This window comes from Poecilia latipinna, unplaced genomic scaffold, assembly GCF_001443285.1.
Source record: "Poecilia latipinna isolate Pla-1442-1.1 unplaced genomic scaffold, P_latipinna-1.0 Scaffold2830, whole genome shotgun sequence".
Lineage (NCBI taxonomy): Eukaryota > Metazoa > Chordata > Actinopteri > Cyprinodontiformes > Poeciliidae > Poecilia > Poecilia latipinna.
In genome coordinates, this window is record NW_015115446.1 from 1 (window position 1) to 25,441 (window position 25,441).

Consider the following 25,441-nt stretch of genomic DNA (forward strand, 5'->3'; position numbering starts at 1 on the left):
GGTGAGAAGGGATTTTTTTTTTTTTTTTAAATTAAGTGGTCTAATATTTTATTTGTAAAACAACTCTCAGGAGCCAACAGTCATACAATAAATTGATTTATAAAGTCAGTGACTTCATTTTTAAGAGTAAAATTACATTTACCTTGGTTATAATTTGCTTGAGTTAGAGAACATTTCTTCACAGGTCTGGAACTGGGGGAGAAACTATCTGTGCTGAATACAAATAGCTTCCCTTCATCAGTCAGCTGATGAAAATAAAATAAAACAAGTGAAGCTAACATTGAATTTACTTATAGTATATTTTAAATGTTGCTTACATCAGACCTTAACCCTAAAAGAAATTCCTCTGCATCAACTAGCTATGTTTTATGTGTGCATCTTAAAATTGTGATTGGGGCCAAATAAAACCAGTCAGAGAGCTGCAAATGGCTGGTTTCTTTTGCACAAGATAATGAAAATAAACATTAAAGTCTCCAGTTTTCCTAACGATTTGCAGTTGTAAGTGCAGCTAAAGGTGGTTCTACAAAATGTTGACTCACAAGAGCTGAATACTCAATCCAATTTAAACTGGCAGACTTTACGTCCATAGTTATAATAAAAAAAATACATAAACCATAATAAAAGAGTTATGATATAAAACCGTAAGATATAAATAAATTCCTCAATTAGTTAAAAAGTCATCATTTCACATACACCCAAATCATCATCAGATTGAATGAGAAATTACTATCGGGCTGTGGCATAAATATTTGTGAGACGCTGCATTACTTCAATGTGTCCTGTCCAGTCACCTCGGTGTCCGCTAGGGGGAGCAGGGTTTCAGCTCAGTACGGAACTGAATCAACGCATTTTCCAGATTCAAGAAGGGCAGGGCGGCTGGCCCCCGCAAGAGGAGAGCTGCTTCTCAGACTGCTGGTTGTGCTATCAGATGAGATTTAAGATTGAACTTTGTGGTTAGTTGGTTTTTACCCTACACACAGACAAAATAGTTTGCATCCTAAAAGCACAGAAGGGAAAATGACAGATCCTGTTGTAGCAGACACTCGCCGGTTGAATTCCAAACCCCAGGACCTGACGGATGCTTACGGCCCCCCGAGCAATTTTCTGGAAATAGACGTTTATGATCCACAGATCGTTGGAGTGGGGCGGAACCGTTACACAACTTATGAAGTTCGGATGAGGGTGAGTGTCGTAGCACTGGTCTAAACACTTAAGAGTTAAATAGCTTCCTGTGCTAAGCTAACAGGTTATCACAGAATTGTTGCTTAGCCTGTTAGCATGGAAGAAGACGGAGGTGTCAAGCTGAGGATGGCCGCCTGGGGTTTCTCGAGGCGGCGCGCTGTCAAAACTCAGACGCCGGGGATTATCCGCGGCCTGGTCTAGCTGATAGTTTTCGTCCGAGAGCTATCGATGTTGTTAGCAGAAGTGATTTGCCTGAACCTCAACGTTGCCCTACTTGAGTAGGGCTGATGTTAGCGTATCTTATACTACAGCAACGACTTTCAGTTATTTAATTACATTCAGTAAAATTTAGCTGCTTAATCCGGAATCCATGAAGTATAAAGTAAACACCGGAAAGCTAATGGCTAACCAGAATGGGTAGTGTCAGTGTCAATAAATGTGCTAATTAAGCATTTCCTGCCTTTTCCAAGCAGAAATACATATAACCCCATAATGTTTGCAAACAAACGATGATGTATTTAGGTATATGTATTTAGGATGATCCTGTAATTGTATAAAGTATCGAAAAGTGTTAGCCTGTTGCTGTTTTAAAAAACTGCAGCTTTACCATACTTCCTTTGGCAGTTAGGGTTGTAAAAGTGTGTAAAAAAAAGAGAAAACTACAAACTCAGCGTAATTTTGAGGAAGCTGAGGTTGACCATTGTACCGACACAGGATTTGTGTAAGTTGATGTCCTGCAACTTGTGATGCAACACTTAAGTTTGTTGCCAATGTACAGTTGCGTGTTGGCATCATATTCAAGAGTTGTTGAATAACTAATGAGAAATCGTGAAAACGATTATGTATGCAACTTTAAAAATATATATTTTAAAAACTGAAATTTCTAGTTTATTTATGCAGTCACATTTACTCTGAACTGTTTATAAATTCATTGCTCAAAATCATAAATGATACAGTTTAAAAAACAAAAATAGTCTGCTGGTTTAGTGGTAAGAACAAATCCCAGGTAATTGACATTAAAGTGTTTCTTTAATCAGCCAAAAAGTTTTTTATTGTCAATTCTACAGTAGCGAACATCTCTATGATGAACATGTCACCATTAAAACAGCAACAGAGAATATCGTGTTTTGAAACATGAAGATATTGAGCTAACACTCTATCAAAAAATAGGGGGGAAAAAAATAAACTAATAGATCATACTTCACTAGGTGTGTCACTGAAAGAACAGAGGAAAGAAATTGATTGTAATTGTATTTCGGAAGTGTTTAAATTATCATTTGAAATATAAAAACAACAACCAGAAGGAGCAAATTAAAAACTGTTTTAGGATAGTCAGAGATCTCTTTATAAATTCCAATCAGTGATTTTTTATTTTTTTATTTTTTTTTTTTTAATCTGTGAACTTTTTTGCTAAGATTAACTATAATAGAAACATTAACACTGGCCACATTGGCTTTTTGATGACAATCCATTAACTGTTATTACAGTAAATAAAAAGAATACAAGAAACACTGCTAAAATTATATCAGAAATTATGTTAATGACGGTGGTGTCACAATTTCTTCTGTTCTCTACCCAGACAAACCTTCCTATTTTCAAATTGAAGGACTCGTGTGTGAGGAGAAGATACAGTGACTTTGAGTGGTTAAAGAATGAGCTGGAAAGAGACAGTAAGGTGAGTATGCAATTATTTAGTCATTATTTAATCATTTTCTGAAGCACATTTCACAATCTTTTTTTTTTTTTTTTTTTTTTTTTTTAGTTTTGAAGATTTGATTATTTTCTGACCTGATTTTTGGTGTACAAATAGAAGCTGTCTGATACAGGATATTTTCTTCCAAACAGGCATAAAGTTTATGCCTGCCTTGAAGACATTTTTACCCAATTTGATAACCAAAGACTTAAAAGTACTTCTTTTTATAATCTAATCATAGTTTATTGTAGGGCCGGGGTATCAAACTCATTTTTATTTTGCTATGCCAAGATCATGAATGTCCTCAAAGGGCTGGTTGTGGGATGTTTTCGGTCCACTTTTTCTGTCTTCCTCTGTGCTTTCAACTCTGTGTGAGCTCAGCAGAAATCTGCTATAATCTGTCAGACATGGACCTTTTCTGCTGTGAGAAACATTTAGTTTTGCTCTTTTTCCCCCTTACTTTTATTTACTATCCAATAATTATTATATCCATTTGGCATAATGGATATAATGCCTTCTGATTTTTGTTAGCAATGAGTCCGGTGGTGGAAAATGATCTATTAGGACATTTTAAATCTGATGTTGAATATATTATGAGATAAAATGTTCCACCACGATCCCCTCTTTTGATAAAAGATATCTAATAATTTTATATTATTCAAATCACATTTTATTTAATCTCCACTGTTTAGGTTTTAGCAGCTGCCTTTGGTCTTTTTCTTGTCAGAAACTTTTCCATTTCTAGCTTAAGGAGTAAAGCAACTAGATAAATTTGACTGAAAGATGAGCATGGCAAATAACGTTTTCCTGAATTTTTCCTTTTAACACAATTTATTTTGTTTTGTTTAATATTCAGATTGTAGTACCACCTTTGCCGGGCAAAGCCCTGAAGAGACAGTTGCCATTCCGTGGAGATGAGGGCCTTTTTGAGGAGGCCTTCATCGAGGAGCGGCGAGTCGGGCTGGAGCAGTTCATCAACAGGTCCGCAAGCTCAGCATCCTCCAAGTTACGAAAATATTATTCTGTTGAACTGCATTACTACTAAAAAATGGACCTTGTAATTTATGAGGTGACAAAATAGAAAAATATTATCTTAAGAGTTTGCTTTCTGGTACTTTATCGCAAAGCTGTGGGGTTACATCTCGTAGGAAATTCTTCAGAGATCAAAGGCGTTGATTTTAACAGATTGACAACAATTATTTCACTAGCTCTACACGTTCGAACCCAGTCTATGTATTAGCATGTCCTTTTTACTAATCAAAAACTGCATTCAGCTAGTTTTTAATGTAAACGACCAAAAGCAGGCAGTTTAATGTCTCCTTTTGTGTGTTTTGCAGAATTGCGGGTCATCCCTTGGCCCAGAACGAGCGCTGTCTTCACATGTTTCTTCAGGAGGAAACCATTGACCGTAACTACATTCCTGGAAAAGTACGACACTAGGTTTAATGTGGGAAGATGTTGGGGAGGTGAAAACTGTGGGGGGTGTAGAACGGACTGCCTCTTGCCTTTATCTTCACAAGCAACTTCTCTTTCTCTCTCCCCACTTTCTTCTTCTTCCTCTCACTCTGTATTTGATTGTAAACACTTTATGTTGGCGTTGAGAGTACGTTCTTCTGCTTCTCTTAAGGACGTGTCGACTATGTTTCAGACAACTCGGTGACTCTGTTCGCCCTTGTTCGTTTGTTTTAAAACTGTACAATAAGGAAGATGCTCCTAGTAGTTCTGATTGCATTGTGAATATGTAGCTATTAATGGCATTAATTGCAGAAATTAGATTACTGTTACAGTTAGTCCAGAACGTCTCTAATAAATGTCACATATTCAAGATGGTAATATTATGTGAATAAACTAGAATAATGACTGTTTGCTTGAGCTAATGCTTATTTTAGAGATGCATACAGACTGTAACTGATATTTCTGATCTTGTTTTGTTCTCTTGTTTTTCTTTTTTTTTTCTTTTTAGGTATGAATGAAGTAAGTTTTACTTTATTTTCATCTCTATGAGCTTTCTGATGGTTGAAGGTGTTTGCATGGGGACTCTATAGACCAAAGGCGATAGTTCACAGATACTTAAGTAAAAAATATGAATACTACATATAAATGAAAAATCAAGCTGCTGTGACTCAGTCTTTTAATTACGCCTCACTGATTCTCTGGTCTTACCTAAAAATAAGGTTCTGCAATTCAGTTTTGTTTAAATTCAAATTTGATCAATTATGTCTTGGTTTGCAGAGGTTACTGGGTCAAGCAGTGCAAAAGCACACCTACTATTTTAAAGTCATGTGAACTATTGTTTGTAACAAAAGGAGGGCTATACACCTGTAACAGTAGCTCTTTTAAATCATTCCTCAAACTAATTATGATGCATTTTTATAATCAATTGCACTAATCACTGCCTGCATGGCACACTTGCACGCTTTCTTTGTAATTATTCATCTGGCTGAGAAATTTGCTTTGCATCATGTGATCACCATTAAGTTGCCCAGTGTGTTAATCCAAACTTTAAACACTTTCAGACCTGGATGTATAGTATAAAAAAAGTATTTATATATCTGCGTCTGAAAGATTTGGTTACCAGTTGTGCCAAAATTATGATCTGATTATTTTATCTTCAAGTTCCAACCTGCATCCAAATCCAATCTGTTTATATCTCTTGAACTTTTCACATTTTAGCTTGTACCAATGTCTTCTAGTGAGACTTATGATAAACTAACACAGTGCAACTCAGAATTGTAAAGTGGAAGGGAGAGAAAACTTAGTTCTCAAATTGATTTTGCAAATTAAAATCTGAAAAGTGTGGTGTGTGTTTATATTTAGCCTCACACTTTGTAGAATTTCTTGTTCAGTGAAATGACAGCCCCAAGTCTTTGCAGATCTAGAAACTGAAATCCTTGCCTTCTCTTTGCAAAATAATCCAAACTAAGTTGGATGGAGAGAATCCATGAATACTGATCTTCAAGACTTGCCACAGGGGCTCAACTGGAATTAGGCCTGAACTTTGACTACACCATCCCAACACACAAGTATGCTGTGCCCTAAATCATTCTAGCGTATCGGGGATGAATCCAAAATGCACAGAACTTTTTTTAAAATTGTATAAGTTTTTAACTATGACAATTTTCTTCTACTTCACACTTGTTCACAACTTTGATATATCAATATCCCAATCACATATATTGAAGTTTGTGGTTGTTGTGTGACAAAATGTGAAAATGTTAAAGGAGAATAAACACAGTAATTCATTAGTAGTCTGTGTTCATTGAATGAAATTCATGCAATCTCCATGCATTTGATAGAAAAAAAAATCATTAATTCCTGCTTGTTGGTTAAATCAGTCTTTCCTGCTGAAATGGCACATTTGCATTGCATGATGCCCTAATGGTGAAGTCCTTTGCAAAGCATATACTAATTTCATCAAAGGTGTTGTGGTATGGATATCATAAGAATATGGTACAAGCTGTTTTGTATTGTGAAGTTCCTGTGAAATCTTCTGTTACAATGTCTGTTGAATGTTACATTTCAACGCAAGAAGAAAATAGCAACATGCAATTTGTTAAAACTTGTAAAAATTGCTGAGTTTGTCTTGAGTAGTGCTTGTGTTTCCAAGTAAATCCAATGAGTCAGCATGTCCAGTGATATTTGAGGACTCTTGAATAATCCGTGTTGTGTAGCTACTGCAGAGAACCATTCTTTTTATTCATGCTGTAAAACTAAAGGAACCTGTCACCGCTAACCAGGAGTGTTCAGCACTGATAAAATGAGCAACAAGGCAGGAGTAGAAATGACGGCTAGCAGTCGACAAGCTGTTGTGATCTGTTGTGTGCACTACCCCTTACGTCAGTGCACCAGTCTGTTTTTAATGTTTGCATTTTCTGCATCCTGTTTCTCTCTCTCTCTCTCTCTCTCTCTTGTTGGAAAGATAACAGAGACACCTGCGCCTGCTCTATGTACATTTATTTCTACATCACGTTAATACAAAGCTGATGGGAATGTGAGAAGTCTCCAGATATGCGAGAGGAACACAACTCCTGGACAAAAACCTAAAATCAATATATGAATAAGTTCATGTGTCTTCATTTGGTCATTCCACATACCATATGTACATTACTTTGAATAAATTGGTTAAGAAGACAAAGTGCTATATATAAACTTTAATCTTTTTGTTTAATTTTTTAACAATGATTATGTTTTCTGATTGCTTTCCAGTTGATTTGATACAAAACTGTCATTTGCTTTCATTGGTGTTCCAGCGTTCTTTTCACGTTAGCCTCCCAAAGTTACGCAACATGTAGCATTCCTGAAAAAGACAGCAACGTGTCATTCCGGCCAGCATATTTTCCCTTGAATCACACTTTTTTTTCTTTATTTGAATGCTATTAAAACAGGTTCAAGTGTTAACCCTGATTGTTAGTTACTGAATCAGCATGCCTACATATTGGCTGTATGTGGTCAGATCAGCTAGTATTAAAGTTAAGTTAGGTAAACACCCATAATCTAAGCACTGTGACAAGCGGTTCATTACATGAACAATATTTTTTTGCAGATCTGTTTTCGGGGGGATATAATATAAGGCTTCATTTAGTCTTACTTCCTGCTGTTTGATTCTTCATCAATATTATTGTGAAGTGTATTATTATTATTACTACATGCTGTCTTCGCAGTTCCACTTTGGGTGGTGAGGAGCAACCTTGTTAATTCTGTCCACCAATAAATTTCCTGCTGCCTGCTGTGTCCTGTCGCTTTCTTTTTTGTTTAAGAGGAAGGGAAATTTTGACTAGCCTTCCGTTTTGTCATCAGTGCATGACCCAGAGAGTTCAGACTGGGAGGCTGACGCCCAGGGGAGCCAGTTGGCTTAAAATAGGGAATAAGAACCTTGTGGTAATGTTTTAGTTTTAATCTTTCTTTCAGTTTGAAATTATCTTATTGTCATACTGTTGATGGTTTCACAGTTGCATCACTTCTACATTTGAGCTTCTTTTTTAAGCTTTATGTTAAACAACTTTAATAGTTAAGATATGAAAGGTTTTCACTTTGGTTTAAACCAAGAAAGTTTTAAATCTTTGTTTGGTTTACAAGGTTAGACTGTTGTATACTTAATGCAGCTTTATATGCAGTTATTTAGTCCTGATAAGCTCAATCATTTTCTGGCCACATATATTTGCATCCTTGCAACAGCACTGTAAAAAGTATATAAATGAAATCCCAAATTTGGGGACCTATACTCAGCGTGGGAAAGTTTCTGTTCCTGGTGCAACTGATACCACAGTTTTGCTGATGTTGACCAGTTCTGTCCCTTAGGTTTAAAGTCTGGGGACGGGTGGGAATGGATCTAGGGTGATTTTTCTTTTGTCCCTTGAACAATTTCTGAGTTGACTTGGTGGCATGTTTTTGTCAATCTAGTTAATGACTGGAAAAAGCCCAATCATGACCCAGTTTCATTTTCCATGCTACACGTGACATTTTGAAAACAGTCTATTCAAAATGTGTGCTTAAGAGTTCATGTTGATTGAAGTCTAACAAGGTTAGTGGCTTATGAAGCATTTCAGATCCTCCACCATATTTAAAAGCAGCCATATTTCTTTTCCAGGCCTAAATCATAGATTTATAATCTTAAAGGACAGTTCTAGTTGAGGTCCTAGTGATTTTTAGTATGTCATTTAACAGTATATATTTTTTTTTACAACCAATGTAGAATGTATTTAAAATAAAGCCTGGATGTGTTTACACATTTCATTGTGAGATTCCGCAAATGCCTAAATATGAATTCATTTTTGCTTTTAACAAAGATGTCTACAAATGAGATCAACACTTGCGTTATAAAGTTTAGATTGTTCCACTTTCATCTGATGGAGAAATGATTACACTTCTGTTTACTTGTGGCCTGAAATTAGTTTTGAATGTCTGTTCAGAGTTCTGCATTTTATTCTTTGTTTTAAACATGTCTGATCTTTCTCCTGCTGTCGCCTTGGGCTTTGGGAAATGCAGGGAGGGATTATCAGTGGAGGAAATTCTGGCCACAGGTGGATTAAACCTGTCCAGGAATAGTGATCTTGTGATGCAGATCTTGAACCGCAGGAGCTCTAAATCAGCAGCTTTGACTTTAATTAGACATAACTGGGGTTTACAAAAACAATAGAAAATGAAATGTACATACAAACCTTGGTATGTAATTTTTTATTTTTATTTATTTTTTTAGTAATCCAATGTATGATTGAATACACTTTGTGGTTAAAACAAACAAAAGAATGAGCCGTTATCCCTGGGGTCCATAGGCCATCCGAACTTTTCTCCGTGTGTGAGTATAGTGACCTATAAAACCAGCCAGCTTTGATGTGTCTGCCTTGTCCTGAGTAATGACGGTGGACAGACAGGATGGGTACAGGGGGCCAGAGCAGAGATTAGGCTGTGTTGTGTTAGGCATTCTAACTCCGGAGCCTGGTGTGCAACCATGAGGCTGGCTGCGTTTGCTGAGACACCCAGTTGAGTTGGCTTGATAAAGTGGAAGTAAATTGAAAGAGCAACCCAAAGCAGCGTGACTGAGCATGGACAAAAGGTGAGACGAGTGGTTACTATAGTACCACTGGACAGGGACGGATGGTTGGAGACAGAGAAAATGAGAGCTTTAGCAATTTATATTTCCAATGATTGAACACAACCTTTGGATAAATCCCAAGTATGAATTGAAATAAAAAAATGCAACATTTATCAGGGGTTGGTAAAACCTGCTAAAAAGGCACACTAATGCAACTTAAAAGGATTAGTGTAGCTGGGTGAAAGACTTGGCAGGATGGCCTCCTGTTAAGAGACAATGGCCCCAAGTTAATTTATTTGAGAATTGTGTGTAAGACTATTAAAGTCTTCTATGAAAACTTGGAGAAAAAAAAAAAAACAGCAAGTATACAGGATGAGTTTCAAGTCAGATCACATTACCACATCAGAGAGGGTGACACCCCAGCAGACTTTATGGACCAGCACCCACTGGTTGCCAGGTCTTGTTGGACATCCACCTCAGTTTTAATTCTTTTGCACATGCTTATTTGCTGTAAAACCCTAAAAACAACAACAAAAAAGTTTGGTTTTACAAAGAAACTGACCCATATAATTATGACAAATTTTGTTTTTCTCAGGAAGATTCATTAGAAGGAGCTTCATAAAACCAAAAAGTCTTCAAAGTTTGCAGAACTTCTTCACAACATGACTTGTTCTGTTTTGGGGACAACTCTTGAACATCTGATTAGTATGCAAAGAAGAATAATTAATAAAATATAGAAAATTAGAGGCAGCCTTAAGCATCCTCTTCATGAGACTGATATAAAAAAACAAACTCAGTCAGAGGCTTCTTCAGATTCACTGCAATATTACCAGCTGCTACAGGATATCCTTCCTGCCCACCATATCTACAACAACTCGCTGAAGACCGTATGAGTTACAACAAAATGCATTTTCCCTCTGGGATTAATAGGATATTTTTAAATGAACTGAATTGAATATGATATGATATGACCATATTAGGGTGGGATTCTGTGTGATATCAAATGTTAAGAATAACATCTGAGATCACAACCACAGTCAAGTCACCGAGAAAATCTACATATAAACATGAGATAAATGTTTAGTAATGCATTGCACTTTTATTCTGAAACTGTGGAACAAAGCACAGCTTGTGGCGAGAGGATGACGCATGTTTTCCATATTGATAGCGTATAAAAGCTGCTCTGGTTTCTGCTCCTCAGCAAATCACACGTTAAGCAAGTTCATTGTTGCCCTGCGTGGAGATCCTATAAAATACAAACTTTGCGTTCTTCTCCGTTCATGGAGCTCTTCTTTGTATTGAATGTTGTAGTATTTCTTGGTAATGAGATTAGTTTGTTATGCTCCATTCATGGTGAAAAAGCTCCGCCTTCGTCTTGCGTCAGTTTGTTTATGTCCCGCCCTCTTTTCACGACTAACTAAAACGCTCAACCAGGCGGGATGTTTCATCAGAAACCACAGACTTCGCTGCTTCTCTTCCGTCTCTATCTGTCCACTATTGCACTCCAGAAGACAGCAAAAGGTACAAATATAAAAATTTTTGTTTTCAAAACATATATAGATATTTAAAAATCCAAGCGGTGTTCAATGACGCGCTTTTTTCCATTCAGTAGTAACGTTTATTTATTTCGTAGTAAGACTGATGCAATCCTCCTCGTGTGTTGTATTAGCGCTAAAGGACATAACGTTCTTCACCTTTATTACCCGATTTGTGTGTGAGCGTTTGTAATTTGCCATACTTTACAGTCATAATGAGTTAATTCGCTGTAGTTAACATTAAGTAAATCGGCTTAATTTGTCATTTGAGCGCGGAATCAGCTGATGTATAGTCCCGGCGTGTAATGGAAAACCAATGAGAACAGAGCAGAAAAGGGAAACTTAATAGGGGGTTACCATTGTGGAAAAACTGTTTAAACAGTACTCTCGTTTTAAAGAATACACCGGACACCCATAGTTTTATCACTCAATGTTTTCATTCATTGTTTCGCTTTGCGCGGTTAAAACATCGTGAGGCTGATGTTTTGCTTATTATGAAGGCGCGTTGATGTCTGGAATGCTGCTTTCAAAGACCCCCACCAGCACCGAAAATTCCAACACGTGCATCGAAATGCCCTCAGATGAAATAAAAAAGTGTTGTTGGAACGGTTGCTTTTAATGTCCAGATTTTCTCATCAAAACGGGCAAATAAGATACCAGGAAACGTAGCTGTTAAACCGCTGCTTGGTGCTTTGCCGCGTTATATTTATGAACCTACAAGCCGACAATCACCGAGTGTCGTTTATACCTGAATGCAACAATATCAACACAAGGAGATGAGCAATTGGAAGCCACGTAGCTAGCTGATGCTTCACATGCTAACAGCTGTACATCACGCAATATGGTTGGCGCTGCTTGTAGGTAAATACATTTTAACTGCTATTTTATTTGAGGATTTCTCTTGTGCACAAACCACAAAATTCGTGAGTGTCATCAAAGCGAGCTGTCTTTCCTCGGTAGCCGCCGCCAAGCTGCCCGTCTTCCAGGGTGTTCCCATGTCTGTGTTGTATCAGCCGGCTGAAGCAACCATGTAGTAAAATGTAGTAAAGGCTTTGCTGTTTGTTCAAACCCGCTGAGCTTGAAGGTCAGGTGGTGTGAGGTGGAGTTGCAAAGGTGTGGACATACCGTAAAACTGCAAAGCCATGCTGCAACAAACTACTCAAGTACTGCGGCTATGTTGAAATGTCACGACTTTTTTATTGACCTATTTAAAGTTTAACAGTTTCTAGTAAAGATGAAAAAAAAACGAGAATTAATGGTGCTTTTACTATTTAATACATTTGATGTTTATGGTTTATTACTATGGTTTTATTACATATTCGTGTAATAACTTCTAGATATTATTAGTTTATCCAAAGTGTGGCAAATAAACAATAGATATTTGCCACACCTTGATCTACTATGATACAGTAGATTATTCAGGTATAACACCTCAGTTTCAGTGTGAACACAAAAATAAAAAATGTATTTAACATAATCTAATTATAACAACAAAATCAACAATTCAAACTCCACTATAAGTGTTCATTTTTGTGTTTTCACAAGTAAAATGGGAGATTTCATAAATCTTAAATTGTTTTTTAAATAATCAATTTAATGTAAAATCATCCATGATGATTTAATGAATTGATAGCTATCAATTGATAAGTAAGGTTGTTACTTATCACCTAAGTAATAACCTGGGTTATTGCTTGAGACTAATAACTAGAATAGTAAAATGGACAAAAGTAATGCATTTAACGTGGGAAAAATAGGTTATACAGCAGAACGAAAACAACTTTATTTTTTCTTAGCCGTGTGGCATCGCCCACCCACAGACCATGCTGTTCTGGGCAGAGAGCCATATTGCCCACATCAGAAAATATAAATGTTTGTAAACAGACATATGCATTTGTTAAAAGCAACAGGTAGGAGGTGAGGGCGGTTAGTTACTCTAAATAGCATAAGTTAACACTTCTCATTAAGAAGACTTTGACTTGAAGAAACCATGTGATATAAGTTTTATTTGGTTTTATAACGTTTTTAAGGCTGTGATCTGCATTCCTACTGGTGCAATGAGTACCGTGTTTTTTTCTGGTGAGTTGCGCCTCACGAGTTTAAGACCCTTAAAGTAAATCCGAAGCATTTCTCTGTTTCATCAGATTGTCTTGAGCTATCTTTTCATGCCGTGCTGCAGCTTAGCGGCCACACCTTGACATTCAAGATGTGGCCACTATGTGCCAAACGGCCAAACTGCTTTATCCTCTTTAGCTCTATGTGAGCTTAATGCTGCCGCTCCCAGGTCCTGTTAAAGCAAGTAAGAGCTGGTGTTGGTCATGGGAAAGCGAGCAGGTTGTCCGTTTGTCACATTCCATTTGACTGGGGAGAGCAGCTTTTGGCACGGGTTGCTGTGTCCTGCCAGGTGAACTGAGAGGTCGGTCAGTTCAGTCTCAGCAGTCGGTCTTTTCCACAGATACGTGAACAAAGGTCCTAGAACGGGCTTGTTGGGGGCTTTTGTGTAGATTTTCATTAATACAACATATATTTTTCACTCATTGGGGCTACACATAAATTCAGACAATATTGCAGAATTGCTAAAGAATACTGCAGCATCATTTTTGGAATAATAAAGAGGTTTTAATGTTATACATGTGGTCAGTGTTTACTCTTGCAGTGTAATCTACGTCTTGTTCCATCTGGTCCTCCAGATAACACAGGTTCCCATCAGATTGAGTGAAGTTACCATGGTTTCAGAGTATTTTATTTTATTTATTTATTTATTTTTGTTTCTCAAAAAATTAAAAACTAAATCTATAACATGATCCAACTGATATTGATCTACTTTATATTCCCACTATTGCTAAAACAAACAGTTTTCTCACAACCAAAAATATTTCCAAAAAGTAAAAAAAAATAAAATAAAATAATAATCATAATATAGAGGGATTTAGAAAAAAAGTCAGACCCGGAGTTTGTTTTTTTTCTCTTAGAACAAAGCAAGCTTGTTAAAAAGCTGAAATATTGTTGGCCTGAGTCATACTCTATGCATGGTGTTGTAGTAAATTGATCAATAGTCACACACCGGCACAGGCAAATGTTGATATACCTATGCAGCCTTTTGTATTAATTTTTTTCTTGTTTAAAGGGAGCTCAGTATGATGCAATATTCTGTGAAACAGATTTGTGACGCCACTTTCTTCCAGCCCGGTTCTGTAACCACCACAGCTGCAACTCTAGTGACTGCAGTCAAAACAAACCCATGTGTTGTTCAAGTTAGAACGTGGCTCAGAAACAACTTATAATGAGGTTAGCATGTTTGTTACCTTCCAAAATAATCCTCTTACCGTGCAGTACGTGGCAGCAGCTGCAGTGAAGCTCAAGCAACACAACCATTATCCCCGAAGCCTGTTATAACCGGAGCGCAGTTGGCCCGAAACGGTGGGTTAGCAGTCCCACTGGCATGAAGAGCCTTTGTTTAAGGGGCAAAGTATGACAAGAACCCTGCTGTTGTGAACAGAAACTCCCATGATCACACTGAATATTTACTTTTCTGTAAAATGTTGTCTTGGATGGTCTTTTTAAGAGTGTGTGTGTGTGTGTATGTGTGGACTTATGGAGTTTCCAACCCTCGTGAAAACCACAAGGAAAAGATTAGCGACGCGCTGATGTGAGCGAAGCTGCAGCGATGCCTTGTTTTAATGAGGCCATCATAAACCCTCCAGATCTGTGGCATTCTAAATAGGAAAAAGCACTCTCCTGGTTGCACTCAAATAGGCCTGTCACAATAACAAATTTTGCTGAGCGATTAATTGTCTAAAAAATTATTGCGATAAACGATAATATTGTTTCAAGACCAAGATAACGAGGGGAATCCCAAACAGCTGACACGGTGCAACCCGAAGTCCAGCGGACATTGGAGATGATATGTGGAAACAATATTAATATTTATTCAACATTTCGTGCAAAGAATATAGAAATGACAAGGGGAGAAGTTGAAGCCAAATTGTTAACGCAGTTGATAAACCCGGTAACTTTTCAGCTGTTCTCCGTTAACGTGACATTAATAGGTTACAATGATTTTCATTCAGTCAGGACTTTACGCTGACTCTAGCCACATGCATTGCAGGTAGATTCTAGTAAAGCATTGATTAATGCCTGGTTTTAAAATTAGTTAACTGGACTTGTAGCCATTATTTTGTGCCCATGTGGCTGGACACCACAAGACGAACCCGATCAAACTGTTATACCTAGGATTACTGTCGGCTAATGTGTCTCTCAGGTTTTGAAAATGGGCCGACAACTCTTTAAGTGTGCGCTGGGCATTACACTAAGGAAATAGGAAGGGAGGTCAGTGGAGAGCACCGGAGTTGAGCCTTTTTCATTCAGTGTCATCAACAGAAAGAAAAAACAGCAGGAAGAGACAAGCCGATAATTAAAATGAGGTCGATAGGTTTAATTTATCGTGCAATTAATTGATTTATCGTTTATCGTGACAGGCCTACACTCAAACAACTCTGTGAGGTTCTGGGTGAACCCCTGAGAGGGTCACATCCAGCCAGCCATGGCACTTTGTTAATAGGTGTTTATTAGCACAACGCAGACGCCCCTCAGATCTCAGTTCCTGGTGTGCGAGTGGAAAAATGCTGCTGGAATGTCACACCAAGCAGGAGGTTGGAGCATTTCCACCCAGCACCCGTTTCCCATCGTCTTCAGAGGGGCGAGTGTTTATTATGGCGGCGCTCCGGGCGCGCTGTTATTTGGATTTCATTGTTTCACCGTGTTTGTCTTTTATTTCTCCCAATCCTAAGCTGTACGAACCAAGGCATTCTTTTGATCCGGTAGAACGAGACATGCTTTGATTAATTGGTCGTGTTGCTTTTGTGGTATTAATAGAATATTATCTGTACTGAGGCACTGTGAGTTTATGTCCTGTTCACTGAAAGGGGCCAGAATTAGACTCTTGTCTTTTAAAAGCTTTTTGTTTTGCTTTGCACGACATGTGACATGTAGCCAAACTGGTCAGAGAACAGATCCTTCTTAAGGCAAAAAGTTCTTTTGTAGACGCTGTGACACTGAGACGGTCCAGTCCGTGGTGCCAGGGTAGAGTTTCACTTCTCCTCTTCGCTGGCTGAACAGTGAAGTGACCGACTGGCCCGATATGTCAAGGAATCAGGTGTCACAGCTTAAACGGCCTCAGACTGGACACAGCACTGCTTTTTATGCTTTCTGAGAGTCTCTGAAGGGCTTTAACAGAACTCAGACCTCTTAACTTTTTCCCATCCTGTGACTTTGCATTTTGCATTCAAGTTTTCATTTGTGACAGCTGAAAGAAGGAGTGAAATGCAAAATATTGTGCAAAGTACAATAGCCAGTTTGTTAGAGAACAATAAACTAATGTGTGTATTTTTTATCTTGTGATAAAACTCTCAATCAGTTAGAATGTGTGGTTATCTTTTAAATATTTGAAATATCACCTTTAGTTCTTCAGATTGCCACTCTAATCTCAAACGCGCTCGATTATCAGAACAAAGGTCTGTTTTGATAATGAGACTGTTGCATGAAGCTGTGATAAGTTACAGTTTTCTTGATTATTTAGCTTCTTCATAATGTCTGAATAATGTTGCACTTGCAGAAAAGATAAACTTTCTCTGTCCTTGATATTTCAAGCAGGAGTTCCATGTGTCAGCAAGAGGGTTGCTGTAAATTTGAGGGTGATTTTTGCACATTCATCACATTATTATCAAGGCACATGCATGCTTTTGTGTGATCTCAGACAGTAGAATAACACAATGCACTGAGCTTCCTGTCATTCACACGCTCAGTTTATAACGTGCAAATCTCTGTTCTGAATTTCCCCAAGTTTTTTAGTTAACTTTTATCTGCTAATCTGAGCAGGTTCTGCACAGGCAATGTTGTTTTAACCAAACCTGGATTGACTGACTGACTGACTGACTGACTGGTCGGAAAGTAAAACCCTAACCCTATATGTAACATCAGACTGGAAATGTTGTGGAACCAGTTTCTTTGTAATACCGTAAAAGTCAGTCAAATTTTCCTTCTCAAAAAGATGCCTCTTTGCACTTTAGTAACCCGCTTTTGCTTCCCCAGGTGGTTTACCTTTGGGATTTACGTCAGTCCTAAATTCATTTGTGTGTTTTTCCTCATTCATCTGATAGTTGGATCAGTTCTGAGAAAAAACAGTGAGTCTCCTCACTCGAGTTGACTCCTCTAAATGTCCTTGGACTGTTATGCGCTGACCACGTGTTTGCAGGAACTCGTCTAATTATTAACATTTATTATTTGTTGATCTGACGCAGCAGGTGTTTACGTCCTCAAAAGCTGGTTTTGGTTTAATTTAAACTTTTAATTTTTAAAGTCTGAAACTTCTAGGTTCAGTTTCATCAGTGTTTTCCCAGTGCAGCAGGTTCACCTTATCACATTACTGGCTCATGCTGCCTTCCCCACCTCTCTCTTGTTGATGTTAGTTTGATTAGAACCCATCGTCTCCTCGCAGCCTTTCCCAAGCTTTTAGAACAACACCGAACCAGCAGTAGTCTGCACTTTCTCGCTGCAAGGAAGTGGTGAGGGCTTATGCAAGGTGTTCCTTTGTTTGTACGAGGGTGTGTCACATGGCAGGTTTATTTGTTAAAGCAAAAAAAAAAAAAAAAAAGAAAAGAAATGAAGAATTAGGCCTGGCAGGATAGTACTCGATCTCCTTTTGTCTTCACGAGGTCACTGTGTGCCCCACCGAGGTCCCATGATCGTATACTGAACTGGAAAAAGGTGGAAAAATGTTTGAATTCCTGGAAGTTGTGCAACTTGGTTCTCATGTCAGAAGGTAGAATTTTTTTTAACCTTTTTACTGAAGAACTGCTGGCCGATAAGAGAGATGTTCATAACTAATTTGAAGAAAATACTGAATTTCAACTTCAGTATTAAATAAAAAAATGTATTTCCATTCATAAAATGTTTCATTTATATTAATTCAAAACAATTTAGTTACATATTGAGCTCAATGTGTTTTTGGAGACTGTCTCTCCCAGACACATTCTCATGTTTTCTCATTTTTCTGCACATCATAGCTCAGTCATCTTCGACTGACAGGTAACGTCTGGACGCAGAACCTGAATAGTTTTTTGGGCTGGGTTGGTTTTTCATGTAATATTTTTGGTCTAAACTGCTCTGATCGTCTTTGTTTTTTTTTTTTCCCAACAGCATGATGCTGCCACCACAGTGTTTCACAGTGGAAGTAGTGTGTTCAATGTTGGTTTTTCTTGTTTAAAATCTTTCGTTTCAGCACAGTCTTCTGCCTTGTTTCTACAAGCTTTTTAGGGATGTGAATATTTCTGCACAATACTGAGAGTTTATCTCATAGTGCAATAAAGCATTAAAGAACAGTTTTATTTAATAAATACCTGAATTATTAGACAAAAGACGCATGGAGATGTTTTATGTCGTATAAGGAAAATCTTTTCCAGAGTTCACACATTCTGTTATTGTTTTTTAGATTTTAAGTCTGCCCTGATTTTCTTTCGTAGAAACGGGAACAATGCTGTAATCTCTGATTAATTGCGAGCTCTGAGCTGTAAGAAGTGTAAGCTTTGGCAGGTACTGAATGAGAGCCCTGTTTAACTTTTTTCCTTGTTGTGTTTCCTCACAGGTCCTAATCTGCTACTTCGACAACACACCTGCCACTTCCTGCTTTGTGTGCTCCAGTAACTCCTGCCTAAGTAAACACACACATCAGAGGACCAATAGTATTCAAGTACTTGTTGTTTACCTCATTTGTCCCGAGCTTTCCTGCTGTCCTGATCCAAACCGGAGAACAGGTTTTTCTGTATAAGCGGTGCCCATCACATACACACATACACACACTCACCCACCTACGCTAGCATCATTTAAAAAGCATAGCCTTTTCCTGCACCCACGCGTAATCACAGCCATCATGGCCAGCATGCTGTCCAACTTTGGCAAAACCCTGCTGCGCCGCCGGGCGCTGGACTTCTCCAATGAAGAGACGCAGTTCGCCCGCTGCTTATCCACCCTGGACCTCATCGCCTTGGGGGTGGGCTCCACGCTGGGCGCTGGCGTCTACGTCCTCGCAGGCGAGGTCGCTAGAGAGAAGGCGGGACCGGCCATTGTCTTATGTTTCCTCATCGCCGCCCTGTCCTCCATGATGGCTGGCCTGTGCTACGCCGAGTTTGGCGCCCGTGTCCCCAAGACGGGCTCCGCGTACCTCTACAGCTACGTGACGGTGGGAGAAATGTGCGCCTTCATAACGGGGTGGAACCTCATCCTCTCTTATGTCATTGGTGAGTTCCAGTTTAGGTGGATAAAGTGTTGAACAAGCTGATTCCAGTGAATTCAAATGTCATCCAACATCTACTTTATTTTCCCAATTCAAAAAGTGAACTCATGGAGTAGGAAAGAATAGATTGGTTACACATTGGTCTGTCACAATAAATCAATTAATCGCATTATGAATTAAAACGAGACGAAGGATTTTCTTTTTTCATGCTTTGTTTTTCTCTTTCTACCAAAGTCTGGTGCTTTGGTCTCAACTAGCCTTTTTTTTAGGACAATTTTGTTTGTTGTTTCTGTTGTTTTATTTGTTTTGGATATTTAGAATGTCTTCCAGTTCCAGTGTTAAATGTTCATTAGAGCTTAAAGTTTGTTAATCTTTGAGAATGTGTTCTTGCATTTTCAAGAACGCATTGAGAAGTGAGTAGAATTGTATTACTTGAAAATTGTCGTAAAACAACAATATTATTGTTTACTGCAATAATTTCTAGAACAATTTATCGTCCAGCAAAATTTATCATGACAGGCCTAATTACAGACAGTAATGAATTTCTGTTTTTTATGTTTAATTTAGATGATTATGGCTTGTAAACTTATGAATTGTATAAAAACATTATAATATTACACTAGACCAATAAAAATAAGGTTTTGGCAGTTTTCTCTGTGTGCGTCCTTTTTTCTTCCACTCAATTTTTCAATAATATGCCTGGCTACAGCACTCGTGAGACGTTAAGTGGAAGGAAATGTGATAGCATATGATAACCATAGCCTTGATAGGATGTACATCTTGTGTAAATTAGACGTTTCCTGGAAAAATTAATTGTTTTAGTTTTTATTAAACAAGAAAGACAAATAATTTGATATGTTTCACTCTGTGTGTTGTGAATCTAAATAATCTTCACTTTTTCAATCAAACTAGTGAAATGAATGAAGTTTCCAGTGATCCTCAGATTTTTGATTTCTCTTCTGTTTTCTTTCAGGTACGGCCAGTGTGGCCAGGGCTTGGAGCTCGACCTTTGACAACCTGGTCGAACAAAAAATATCTGGCTTCTTTAAGGCATCCATGGAAATGAAAGTGCCTGGAAAAGTGCTAGCGGAGTATCCGGATCTCTTCGCCCTAATCCTGGTCCTGCTGCTAACCGGTGAGTTTGCTGAGAGCTTAAAAGTTTTAGTAGAAGGGGAAGGAGGAAAAAAAAACAACTCCTGTTTGTGCAGCTAAAGAGATCTTATTAGTCGGCCAGAACAGTTGTCACACCAATCTCTCAGCTAATGTCACATGCCAGCAGCAGTGTTAGGAAGAGCTAATCAGAGGATTGCTGTTGCCGAGTGATGGTTTGTCAGAACATATCTGCCCACGCAACAGGACGTGCAGTTACTGATCCTGAATATGAATTTCTTTCCCTCGCTTTCTGCGGCGTCTGCTCCCCTCAGGTCTCTTGGCCTTCGGCGTGAGCGAGTCGGCGCTGGTGAACAAAATCTTCACGGGAATCAATCTGGTGGTCCTGGGCTTCGTCATCATATCCGGCTTCGTCAAGGGAGACATTAAAAACTGGAACCTCGAGGAAGGCGACTTCCTTAGCTACAAGAACGGCACTAATGTCACCCAAAAGGAGTGAGTATTGGACTCTATTGCCATAAGTTCTGCTTGTGTTTGAGTTCTAAATGTTGCTTTTTCTGTTTTTCCCCAGCCTGACAGAAAAGTTTGGTGACGGTGGTTTTGCCCCGTTTGGCCTCGCTGGAATCTTGTCTGGCGCTGCCACCTGCTTCTACGCCTTTGTGGGCTTTGACTGTATTGCCACAACAAGTGAGTATGTTTTCTATTTCCAAAGTGCAAATAGAGTAACATGACTGCCTATATGACCTCGGACTCTAGCCTGGTAGGAAATGTCTGTCGTTCATATTCAGTAGGAAATGTGATCTTATTAACAGCGACAGCTGCACACACATGAATACTTTGATTCGGTTTAAAAAGTGAAGCTCAGCTGTTATATAAGTATTGAAGTCTGCGTTTCAGAGGGCTGCATCCAAGGAAATTGTTGGAAAGTTTAGTAGAAGGAAAAAGTCAAATCTGTCTACGTTTCAGCTGGTTTGCAGAGCAGGATGTGTAAAGAAGATTTTTTTCGTATGTGCATAGCTGGTAAAGGAATATCTCCAAACATTTGCAGCTGAAATGCATGCCACACTTTTCAGATTCATGGTGCATACTATTAGCGTTCCACAATACATACTGTTTTGCATGTTGGCTAAATCAGTTGAGATGATTTGGGGGTATCGGTGTAAAGAGGGGTACAGATGTACACGCACTCTTTAGAGTTTTGCAGATGTCTTATTTTTGTATTAGCTAATTATTATGCACTACTTTGTGTTTGTCAGTTACATAAAACACTATGTCAGGATGTTCTGGTTTGTAGTTGTGATGAAATGTGCTTAAGGTGTACTTTTGCAACTCAGTGCAAACTGGTTTTAATTCATTTATTCGGTTTTCAGTGAAATTTGACTTGCAGCTCATCCTTTTTCCATTGTTTTCTTCCTCCAGGCGAAGAAGCTAAGAACCCCATGCGGTCCATCCCCATCGGCATCGTGGCGTCGCTGCTCATCTGTTTTTTCGCCTACTTTGGCGTGTCAGCAGCCCTGACCATGATGATGCCGTATTACCAGCTGAACACTGACAGCCCTCTGCCCGAGGCCTTCAGCTACGTCGGCTGGGCGCCAGCCAGATACATCGTGGCCGTGGGTTCTCTCTGTGCGCTGTCCACCAGGTGAGGAAGGGAAGCCCTAACACCTGTGACTCGCTGTAAGCAGCTGTTAGAAGTCTCACTGTTGATCTCCTCTCAGCTTACTGGGCTCCATGTTCCCCATGCCTCGGGTTATTTACGCCATGGCCGAAGACGGGCTGCTGTTCCGGGGTCTGTCCAAGATGAACTCTCGCACAAAGACCCCCATCCTGGCTACCATTGTTTCTGGAATCGTTGCAGGTAACGTATCTGTGGGTAGGATTCAGCTGTGTGTCGTTCTGCCATCGCAGTGAGTCAGCAGGGTTTTTAATTAGACTTCCAGCTCTTCTCTGTCTTGTCTGTCAGGATGTCAGGTCAGGATCGATAAAGTTTCCTGAAGGCAACAGGAAAAAACGCTGCAGTTCTGATGGGTTTTGAAGTGGCTGTCAATGTTTGCGTCCACAGAATGAGTTTCTCTGAAATCTGGTTTCCTCCTTGCAGCTCTGATGGCATTCCTGTTCGATCTGGCGGCCCTGGTTGACCTCATGTCCATAGGAACGCTGCTGGCGTACTCATTAGTGGCTATTTGTGTCTTAATTCTCAGGTAAGCACTTTTATCATCAACAACTTTATTAAAGACACAAATAGGTTCATATATTAAAAGTTTAATTCAAATAAATAGTTTTAGGATGATGGCAGTCATAGACATGAATCACAGATTTACAAAAAGACTAAACCTGACAGAACTTTGTGTGATGTCTGTTAGCATCAAGATGATAGATAGAAATTTGTAATCTCCGCATAACTCTGTACATTTAAGTGAAGATTACAACACATAAAGAATAAAAAGTAGAGACACTAATAGACTTGCACTAGTCCATCTCAGCGTCCAACTAAACACATGAAAATTGTAGAATTATTCCTATTATGCAAATCTAAAATCTTTTTCAAAGTGAATTTACACACATCTGTGCCATGGTTTGATTTAAAACCAAGCAGGTTATCTGAAGTAAGGAGAACATGTTCTATCTTACTTGGTCTAAAGGTGCAGGACCTTGGATAGCACACAGGCTGATAATTTTCCTTATTTATTTTGACAGCTTTATCTTTAATAATAGACACTAATACAACAGATAACAATGAGTCATGGACTAAAAACCCAATAAAACACAAAGCAAGCAAAGGGAGAGTTTTCTGATAGAAATTTGTAATTGTTCTACAGACAGGCTCATGACTGCATTATAAATGTATTGCTTGAAAAATGGTCTCCAAACAACATTATTGTGTATTGCAGTAACTTCTTTGAAAATTTATTGCCCAGCAAAATTTGCTACCATGACAGGATTGTGTGTAACTTGGTGAAAGGTGTGATGTTTGCAACAGAAGACATTTTTCCTTCTTGATCCAGTTTAAAACAGCCTCTCTGCCCCGACTCACCAGGTATCAGCCAGGCAATCTGAATTCGTCCAGTCAGACGGAGAAGCTGGTGGAGCTGGTGGAAGGCGAGAAGGTGGCTGTGAGCGGCGGGGACAGCGGGGACGAGTACGGCATGGAGATGGAAGACAGACCCCTCCATGAGACATTCACTGCCAAGCTGCTCTTCTGTCCAAGTGGAAAAATCCCGACTAAGACCTCTGGGATGATAGTCTACGTTACCACAGCTGTTATTTGTAAGTCTGCTACCAAGTGCTCAGACTACTTGTTAGAGTCAATGCCCAGAAGTATCTGAGTTTGTTTTCTTTCTCCTGTTTTCACAGGTGTTCTCATCACCATTCTGTGCATCATCCTGGCAAACTGTTTGAACCAGCTGCTCGTCGGACATGCAGCCGTTGTGGTGCCCTGCATCATCTTGGCTCTGCTCTGTGTCGTCTGCATTATCATCATCTGGAGGCAGCCACAGAGCCCAGAGGCTCTGACCTTCAAGGTCAGATATCTGCTTTTTTGTGTGTTTTGACACTTGTAGTGTCGCACTGAGCAGTTCCTAAATGTAATCTCTGTTTTCTCAAGGTCCCGCTGCTTCCATGGCTGCCCCTGTTCAGCGTTTTTGTCAACATCTACCTCATGATGCAGCTGGACATTAGTACATGGTGCCGCTTCTCGGTCTGGATGGTTGTCGGTGCGTTTGAACGTTTCCAAACCTGTGATCCTTTCTGCTCCGTCAAACTGGGGCAGCTTGCTCATGTTACTCTTTTTATCTGCCCTTTTTCCTCCAGGCTTTGCCATCTACTTCTTATACGGTATTAAAAACAGCAGTGAAGCTAAAAACAAGTCGCCCTCAGGCAAGTACGAGCCGGCGCTGCAGAACAAAAGCCCGATTTACAAGGGCGGTCCTGATGAGAGCGACGTGGAGGCCGGCAGCAGCCCCTGATACGGACTGACCCAGACCCGAGGCTCGTTTCCGGGCACCTGCACCCATTCCTGATCATTTACAGTGCAGGCCGGTGGAACTGCAGGCATGGGCCGGTATGATATTATGACGGTATGGTGACCTTAGGTTTCGCGGAGTCACGGTATTATGGCCACAGCTCTAAAATGTGTTATGTTGCATTTTCTTTACGATGCTTTGACCTGAACGCATACGCAATTTGCTTCTTAAATGTTTGCTGAATTGTGGGCTGATCTTCACCCTTTGACATAACCTGTTGCTGCCAGAGGCTCTGCTTTTTCTAAAAAAAAAAAAACAATTAGGACAGATGTGAATTTAACTGCAATTTCAAATTAGTCTATCATCGTAATCTCTGTAATGATAGTCGACTTTGTCTTTGGAAGCTGCGTAAACTTGCAGAGCTAGTAACTATGCAGCAGCAGCCGACTGGTGGGATTTGACCTCCACCTGTTCGCTTACCAGACATTACAAAACTAAATGCTTATACTGCAGGCACAGTATGACGCTAAATTTTCATGGTTTTAAAACTGTGACTTTTTCATATCACGGTATACGTTGAAACCGGCAACCGGCCCATGCCTGCTCAGAACGCTGCTCCGGGTTTAAAGGGAGGGAAGAGGCAAGAAAAACACAACACGTCTTACCTCTGACTTGGAGGCTGATCAACTACTTGACAACTAGATGCTGTGACGAAACCGATTTCCAGCTCGTCTGAGTTTTAGCCCGGTTTTATTTAGCCTTAGCATTTACCTGCCTGAATCACATGTTTTCAGTGGATCTGACCAACAAGGGGGGTCAGATCGTGTTTTATTCCGTTACATGAAGTTGCAAACCAGAAAAATGTTACTTTTTGTTTTTTGTTTTGTGTTATTAATGTCCTGAGGTGGACCCATTAAGCCACTAGTTAGTCCCAGTGTAAATCCCAGTCGACGACCGTTTGAGCCATTAAGTTCGCCATCATAAGATCACTCAGTGAGTCCAGCAACAAAGTGGCAGAGGACAGTCATCCGTCTCTTATGAATGTGGTGCAGTAGAGGAAGTTACTTGTGTGTTTACACGTCGTGTGTGAGAGGCTATGAGGTTTACAGTGTCAGTTTTTACTGGTAGGTCAGTAGCATC

The 25,441-nt window shown here is 39.3% G+C and overlaps 2 protein-coding genes across 4 annotated transcripts; both read left to right on the plus strand.

Moving 5' to 3' along the window:
- Window positions 1-793: 793 nt before the first annotated feature.
- On the plus strand, window positions 794-7,604 carry snx12 (sorting nexin 12). Of its 2 annotated transcripts, XM_015021697.1 has the most exons (6): window positions 797-1,182; window positions 2,762-2,857; window positions 3,732-3,856; window positions 4,213-4,303; window positions 4,839-4,849; window positions 6,795-7,604. In XM_015021697.1, exons 1-5 carry the CDS (start codon window positions 1,018-1,020, stop codon window positions 4,842-4,844), a joined length of 483 nt encoding a protein of 160 aa, XP_014877183.1. In that variant the 5' UTR covers window positions 797-1,017; the 3' UTR covers window positions 4,845-4,849; window positions 6,795-7,604. The 2 variants fall into 2 exon arrangements, with proteins under 2 accessions (XP_014877182.1, XP_014877183.1); XM_015021696.1 differs by lacking the exons at window positions 4,839-4,849; window positions 6,795-7,604 and having other exon boundaries at window positions 794-1,182; window positions 4,213-4,740.
- A 3,217-nt stretch (window positions 7,605-10,821) lies between these two features.
- slc7a3a (solute carrier family 7 member 3a) lies at window positions 10,822-24,546 on the plus strand. Of its 2 annotated transcripts, none has more exons than XM_015021687.1 (12): window positions 10,822-10,928; window positions 18,582-19,233; window positions 20,203-20,364; window positions 20,654-20,834; window positions 20,911-21,026; window positions 21,759-21,981; window positions 22,058-22,197; window positions 22,438-22,540; window positions 23,377-23,606; window positions 23,694-23,860; window positions 23,944-24,052; window positions 24,150-24,546. In XM_015021687.1, the coding sequence occupies exons 2-12, from the start codon at window positions 18,867-18,869 to the stop codon at window positions 24,302-24,304; spliced, it is 1,953 nt and encodes a 650-aa protein (XP_014877173.1). In that variant the 5' UTR covers window positions 10,822-10,928; window positions 18,582-18,866; the 3' UTR covers window positions 24,305-24,546. The 2 variants fall into 2 exon arrangements, with proteins under 2 accessions (XP_014877173.1, XP_014877174.1); XM_015021688.1 differs by lacking the exon at window positions 10,822-10,928 and adding an exon at window positions 11,677-11,803.
- The last annotated feature ends 895 nt before the right edge of the window (window positions 24,547-25,441 follow it).

Bases quoted from the DNA above. Each gene is read 5' to 3' on its own strand.
- snx12 (XM_015021696.1), top strand. From the start codon at position 1,018: ATGACAGATCCTGTTGTAGCAGACACTCGCCGGTTGAATTCCAAACCC. The intron at 1,183-2,761 runs GTGAGTGTCGTA...TTCTCTACCCAG, and splicing joins CTTATGAAGTTCGGATGAGG to ACAAACCTTCCTATTTTCAA. The intron at 2,858-3,731 runs GTGAGTATGCAA...TTTAATATTCAG, and splicing joins AGCTGGAAAGAGACAGTAAG to ATTGTAGTACCACCTTTGCC.
- slc7a3a (XM_015021687.1), top strand. From the start codon at position 18,867: ATGGCCAGCATGCTGTCCAACTTTGGCAAAACCCTGCTGCGCCGCCGG. The intron at 21,982-22,057 runs GTGAGGAAGGGA...ATCTCCTCTCAG, and splicing joins CTCTGTGCGCTGTCCACCAG to CTTACTGGGCTCCATGTTCC. The intron at 24,053-24,149 runs GTGCGTTTGAAC...TTTTTCCTCCAG, and splicing joins CTCGGTCTGGATGGTTGTCG to GCTTTGCCATCTACTTCTTA.